The sequence below is a fragment of the Halichoeres trimaculatus genome, unplaced genomic scaffold (assembly GCF_033239565.1).
Source record: "Halichoeres trimaculatus isolate MK-OKI-2021-1 unplaced genomic scaffold, fHalTri1.1 fHalTri1_scaffold_6, whole genome shotgun sequence".
NCBI classification, from domain to species: domain Eukaryota; kingdom Metazoa; phylum Chordata; class Actinopteri; order Labriformes; family Labridae; genus Halichoeres; species Halichoeres trimaculatus.
The window spans coordinates 14,715,796-14,722,782 of record NW_027437184.1 but is presented as its reverse complement, the minus strand read 5'-3'; the positions used below and the strand labels follow the sequence as shown (position 1 = coordinate 14,722,782).

At 41.8% G+C, this 6,987-nt stretch overlaps 1 protein-coding gene across 2 annotated transcripts; it reads left to right on the top strand.

The window, feature by feature from the left end:
• The first annotated feature begins 724 nt into the window (after positions 1-724).
• Positions 725-6,674, top strand: cnga2b (cyclic nucleotide gated channel subunit alpha 2b). 2 transcript variants are annotated; one of them, XM_074672653.1, is made up of 7 exons: positions 725-752; positions 1,712-1,820; positions 1,922-2,032; positions 3,142-3,318; positions 3,907-4,014; positions 4,128-4,234; positions 4,972-6,674. In XM_074672653.1, exons 1-7 carry the CDS (start codon positions 728-730, stop codon positions 6,432-6,434), a joined length of 2,100 nt encoding a protein of 699 aa, XP_074528754.1. In that variant the 5' UTR covers positions 725-727; the 3' UTR covers positions 6,435-6,674. The 2 variants fall into 2 exon arrangements, with proteins under 2 accessions (XP_074528754.1, XP_074528755.1); XM_074672654.1 differs by lacking the exon at positions 725-752 and adding an exon at positions 1,236-1,244 and having other exon boundaries at positions 1,720-1,820.
• Positions 6,675-6,987: the final 313 nt, after the last annotated feature.

Below are 6,987 nucleotides of genomic sequence, written 5' to 3'. Positions count from 1 at the left end.
ATGTTAAAATAAGGCTAACTACCAAAATCTGGAAATATTCAAGTGGAAAAACAGAACCTCTGATTTTAACCAAAGTGCAATACTTAGAAAAAGTTGGAGAAAAAGGCGTTGAAGTGAAGTGTGTCACATAACACTGGAGCAGTTTTTCCCAAAGTGAGTGCTTTTTACAAATAAGACTGAAGAACTTGATTGGAAAATGACAAAAAAAAAAAAAAAAATTTAACGTACGACTTTGTATGATGCCAAATGAGTCACCATAACACAGTACTTATCTGTTTTCATCAAAAAGAGCTTAACACCAAACTTAAAAAATAAGAAGTCCTGCTGAGGTGTGTGTTTGTTTTGTGCTGTCTCTCAGGTGAAGTTCTGCCATCAGGGTTTTCCCTGATGACTCTCCAGTCTAACACTGATATCTGAGCTCTTAACCATGCATGGATCTCCCCGCCCTGCATCTCCCATCCTGCCAGCCTCCCGCCTGTGCCTGCTCACTCAATCCGAGTATCAGGGGCACCACGTGCTTCTGAGAGGAACACTTTAAGAGGAGTCTCAGAGAAAAACGCAGCAAGAATCTGATGTGTCATGCTGGGATACACATGTTTGTTTGTTTGTTTTTTTTAAAGATTTGTTAAGAGTTTGGATCTGTGCTCTGAAATAAATCACTGCTGTGAGCGGTGAGGATGGAGTGTTTGGTAAAGAGCTGCTCGGGGTGTGTCTGTATGAGGTAACCATGAAGGAACAGAAGGAAGCCACAGGTAAGAATTAAGATTGATTTCTACAGATTGAAGATATTTCGCTAGATTTTTTTTTCTGAGTTATAAAAAAAAATACATTTGATCTCATCATCCTCTTATATGTCAGGAATAGAGCTCATACCTCTGCAATGCTGCTGGAGAAAATAATATTGTTCATTAAAATTTTTTCTTTACAGCTTAATTTTACAGCTTTGTTGTTCAGAACAAACCATGACTATAGGTCTTAAATCTGATCTCAAGTTGAAGTGAAGCCCTGTGTGCAGAGAAATGTCAAATGGAATAACCCGCTAACAGAATCAAACTGCACTTCTTCTCTGAGGACTTGACAGTGTCTTTAATTTTACTAACATTCAAAGTGAAGTTAGCCATTTTCGGTGTTTTATATAACACATGACACTTTCTGCGTACAGCTCTCTGGTTTCCTAAGTGATGAGGTTCCTCAGGGAGAACAGCTGATTGGCTCACTGAGCCTCAGCGCTTCAGGCGGACTGTGTGTGTGCGCGCGTGTGTGTGTGTGTTTTCGTTAATGATCCACCAATTAGTCACACAATGGTAACAGTAATCTAAACACCTCCTCACCTGTCTGCTCTGCACTGGGTGCAGGTGTGACACTTAGTGTCCTCACAGAGAAATGTTGAAGGGGTTTGACTTTGAGTGGTAGATTCACTTCAATAACTTAAAATGTATTTAACGCAATGCTGCATCTCTTGCATGTCACTGAGTTTATTTCCAGTCACCACAGCAACTAGCTGCTGTGTGACAGGCCAGGTGAGGGACTGTTGCAGACAGTCCCAGTCCTCCTCCCCCCGCCTCCGTCCCCTGACTATACTCAGTCCCACTCACCATAAACACTCCCAGAGACTCTCTGTTGGCTACAAACACTGCTCTGCTCTCACACTGATACCTTAGACTCACATTAAATCTATGACTGCTGCTAAAACATGAGTGTCTACCCTCAGATCAGAAGATGACAGGCCAGCCGGCAGAGAGAGAGCGCTCTCCTCACAACCTGTCAGTGAAGACCACGCTGGAGGAGGAGATAGAGAGAGCCGAGAGCATCCTCAGCAGGTGATGGAGAAAGTATTTTCTTGAGGATTGGATGGAAAGAAGAACCAGATATGATGAGAAATGTAAAACATACTTTTTTAAAAACTTTTTTCCCCTCTCAGGGTACCATCAGTGTGTGATGACACGTCCTCAGAGCTACAAAGAGTAGCTGCCCTCGACCCTCATGGTAGAAACTCCAGAAGCTCTTTTCAACGGAACGGGGCAATCTCAAGGTGAAACTGTGTCGGCTCGGCTGTGGCATTAAGATGGTGTTAAAACAAATTTTAAAATAATATTTAGAGTTAAATGGGTTCTATTTTGGATGGAAAAAAAGCTCATAACTGTTTCCAGAGAGACTTTTGGTCAAGCAGTTTTTCGAGTGTCCACTTGAGGGGGGCTCAAGAAGTACGGGAAACCACAGCCACACCACACCAACAGAAATAAACTTGTTTACAGCCTGGTATAATAAATGTCTTTAGTCTAAATCTTTAATTGCTCTCACAGCACACACTGTAGGGGGTGGATCTATTTTTAACTTTGCAGTTTAGAAGATATTAAGTTTGTCCAATCAGAAGCACAGCTTGGCTGATTGACAGGCAGGTGCCCTATAGCTGTTGGTGTAGAGCAGGGATCTCAAACTCGTGCCATGGAGGGCCAAGAGGCTGCAGGTTTTCTTTCCGACCAAAACTCCACCAGCTGATTTCACTGATTAGTCCCTGCTCTCTGCTTGAAGGTGAGGTAATTAGTGAAATCAGCTGGCGGAGTTTTTGGTTGGAAAGAAAACCTGCAGCCTCTTAGCCCTCCATGACACGAGTTTGAGATCCCTGGTGTAGAGGTTCAAATCCCACCCCATTTCCAATATGGCCCCTGACAACAATTTTCTTCAAAAATGCATTTTGCTAACAGACAAATGACGTCAAGGAGAATATGTCCATTCATTACACAGTCTGTGCGTTTAAGTCCTTTAAAATGCTGGTCAGAGAAACATGTCATTTGTCAGTGGCTTAAGGCAAGATAAAAAAAAAGCCTTGATAATGGCTGTTTTAAACTTTTAGATGTACTTAAAACCGCATTTCCACAAAATTGTGACAAAAAGTATGATTTGAACTGGATAGATGAGTTTTGATTCAAGAGGATAATATTAAAAATAACTGTGAAGTACATTTATAAAGTTATGACACTACAGCATCAATTAAATTTGGTTTTAACTTCTGTCTTGTCCAATGGGTTTTTTGGCAGAGGGTGTTTCCAGACTTAATAACTGGAATTTGAATTGAAGTTCAAACACACAATTTGTAAAGAATTTGCTTTTTTTTCCTGTTTGTGTGTTTGTGTGCCTCAGACTGGTGAGCCTGGTGGTGAGATTGAGGGAATGGGCACACAGGAGCCTGTTAGTTGAAGAGGAGCGACCAGATTCTTTCCTTGAGCGCTTTCGTGGTCCAGAGCTCAGAACCGCCCCCAGCCGCACAAGCAACACACAACCTGATGCCAATGGAAACAACGCCAAAGGAATCTTTAAGTGAGTCTGTCTGTCCCCATGAAATATGACAGTGTGCTTGCAAGTACACTGTAAGCAATCTAACAATAATAAATATTTCAGAATTTTCTAATTAATAATATTTATTATAAAAATTAACAGGATTGGTTTTATCAATATTTAGTTGTCAACTTCATATGAAGTGAGGAACATGTCAAATTTGAATATCTCCTTTTTCCATGAAAAATGACACTTTAAGTTTCTTCTTTTGTTTTGTTTTTTGTTTTTGAATTTTTCATAGTTATATTTGGAGATTTTACATCTTTATTCTTAGAGGACCATGGTATCCATACGTAGGGATTGCTACTTAGATCACACACACCCCACCCACAACCACCACCACTACCACCACCTCAGAAAGTTTTTACAAAGGTGGTTTAACACAAAAGACAGAAGTTTTTAGTTTCTGTATATCACAACAGCAGTTGCAAAGCTATCGCTTTACAATATTTGATATGTAAAAACTGAACGTCTATCAATCTGTATATCTCCATGTAGTAAGCAACATTAACTATGTTCAGCAGACAGTAACTCATCTAAAGTGTCTTATTTGTTATCTATTATTTTCAGGAAAAAGTGGGATCTCTTTGTGGTGTCACCAGCTGACAACGCCTACTACCGCTGGTTATTTGTCATTGCCACAGCAGTGCTCTACAACTGGTTCCTGGTTGTTGCCAGGTAAAAACATCACTACTTTTAGAGCTCTGCAGCTCTCTGGTGATGGATAAAGGATGAATTGGATGTGTTCACTTCCCACTTGAAAAACTGATTCAGAATAATGTTTTTCACAGGGCGTGCTTTGACAAGTTACAAGTGGGCAACTACATCTGCTGGCTGGTGTTGGATTACATCTCTGACTGTTTGTATTTAATGGATACCTGTGTACGACTTCGCACAGGTAGTTCAAATCACACTGATAGCATACTTTTTGGTCTGTGACAAAATTTTGTGATACTTCTGCGTAGTGAAGTAACTGTTATCAAGATGAAATTGTTTTAAGGCGGAGCTGTCGGTTGCCATTTTTATCTTGCCAAGGAGGTTATGTTTCTGGGAGAGTTTGTCTGTGAACAACATATCTCAAAAAGTTACAAACGCATCTACATTAAATTTTCAGGAAATGGTCAGTATAGGATAGGAAAAAAGGTGATAACATTTTGGAGGTGATCTAGAGCACTGTCTGGATCCTGGACTTTTTATAGAAAAATCTTTATCATTGTGAGATAAGGCTGTTTTCACCATATGTGTATATAACTAACCATAAATGGTCAGATTGCTTTGCAAAACAACACAAGACAAGATCAGGATAATTTCTGACAGATGTAAAAGTACAATCCAGATCCTGGCAATATTCTGGACACTAAGATCCAGGATATGAAATATGTACTGGGTCATCACAATTTTCAACACTGTCAGGTAACAAGTTATTGTACAATCCTGCAACTAACACCAAATTGTAGCAGACAGTCTGCTGAAAGGGAGTATAACATTCAAGTAGGACTCAAGTGTTGCGTGAGAATTATGTGGAGGTCTACCCTCTCTGAGAGCTTTTCTAGTTGTTATTTGTGGTGAGTTCATCTTTTAACCTGCAGTGACCTGAGATCAGTGTTTGAATTCATTTCCTCTTTTGTGTCTCAGGGTTTCTGGAACAAGGTTTGCTTGTCAAGGACCATGCCAAGCTTAGAGACAGCTACGTCCGAACCTTACAGTTCAAGCTGGATGTTTTGTCTATCCTGCCCACTGACCTTGCATACATCTCCACTGGCATCCACACGCCACAGCTCAGGTTTAACCGCCTGCTGCGCTTTCCACGCATGTTTGAATTCTTTGACCGCACAGAGACACGCACCAACTACCCAAACATCTTCCGCATTGGCAACCTGGTGCTTTACATCCTTGTCATCATCCACTGGAACGCCTGCATCTATTACGCCATCTCCAAGTCTTTAGGGTTCGGCTCAGACACTTGGGTGTTCCCAAACATCTCCAAACCTGAGTATTCCTCCCTGACTCGGAGTTACGTCTACTGCCTGTACTGGTCCACTCTTACTCTGACCACTATCGGAGAGATGCCAGCTCCAGTGCGAGATGAGGAGTACTTATTTGTGGTCTTTGACTTTCTTGTCGGTGTGCTCATCTTTGCCACAATTGTGGGAAATGTTGGCTCCATGATTGCCAACATGAATGCCACGAGGGCTGAGTTTCAAGCTCGCATTGATGCCATCAAACATTACATGCACTTCCGCAAAGTCAGCAGAGACTTGGAGACACGTGTCATCAAATGGTTTGACTACCTTTGGACTAATAAGAAAGCTGTAGATGAGCAGGAGGTGCTGAAGAACCTACCCAATAAGCTGAGGGCTGAGATTGCTATTAATGTACACCTTGAGACTCTAAAGAAAGTGAGAATTTTTCAGAACTGTGAGGCGGGACTGCTGGTGGAGCTTGTGCTCAAACTTCGCCCACAGGTCTTCAGTCCAGGAGACTACATCTGCAGAAAAGGGGACATCGGAAAGGAGATGTACATCATTAAAGAGGGGAAGCTGGCTGTGGTGGCTGATGATGGTGTCACACAGTATGCCCTCCTTACGTCCGGCAGCTGCTTTGGGGAAATCAGCATCCTGAATATAAAGGGAAGTAAAATGGGAAATCGACGGACAGCCAACATTCGCAGCTTGGGTTACTCTGATCTCTTCTGCCTCTCCAAGGACGACTTAATGGAGGCAGTGACTGAGTATCCAGATGCTAAGACTGTCCTAGAGGAGAGGGGCCGGGAGATCCTAAAGAAGGAGGGTCTGCTGGATGAGAATGCAGAGAGCTGTGGGCTGCAGAAAGAGGACACAGAGGAGAAGGTGGAGAGGCTGGAGTCCTCTCTGGACACTCTTCAGACTCGCTTTTCCCGGCTACTCACCGAGTACACACACACTCAGCTGCGACTGAAGCAGCGTATCACTCTGCTGGAGCGTCAGCTGAATCAAACGGACTGTGGCGCAGATGCAAGTGATGAAAACGACCCAGAGGCAGAGACCATGAACGAAACAAACTCAGGGACTCTTCATTGTAATAGTGTGCAGAAAGAAGACAAAAAAAACCCAACATGAACACATGAACCATCACATTGATTAAAGTTTTTAACCAGACATTTTGAAAGACTGATTAAAGGTTCAGAACAAACTTTCAAGCACTTTTTCAACTCAAAATGTGGGACTGTTTTATCTGTTAATCTGGGTGTAAGCCTGCCAGCAAGAAAATGAGGGAAAAGGAAAGAAAACAAAAGTAGATGCCCCAGAATGTCTTTGGAGTGTCTATGCCAAACTGTTGTATGAATGAGTTGAAATCGATCAACCCACCTTAAGCTAGGTCATAGTACAGAGAACAAATCACTTTTTTTTGGTTTTGTTTTGTTTTGTTTTCTCAAAGTGCTTGAGTGCATTAAAGAAGAACCTGCAGAGAGACATTTAAATCTGACTTTTTATACTTTTGTTTTAGAACAACTGAATATTTCAGGTATAAATTTTTTATTTTTTTTGTGTGACTTGTAAACATCATGTGTTAGGTTGCGTCAGCAGAGACACTCAGTTCTCCAGACATGTTGTACATCACACATAGGCCCTGCAAACTTTGTCTGCTCCTGCTTCTCCTGGGTAAAGGTCC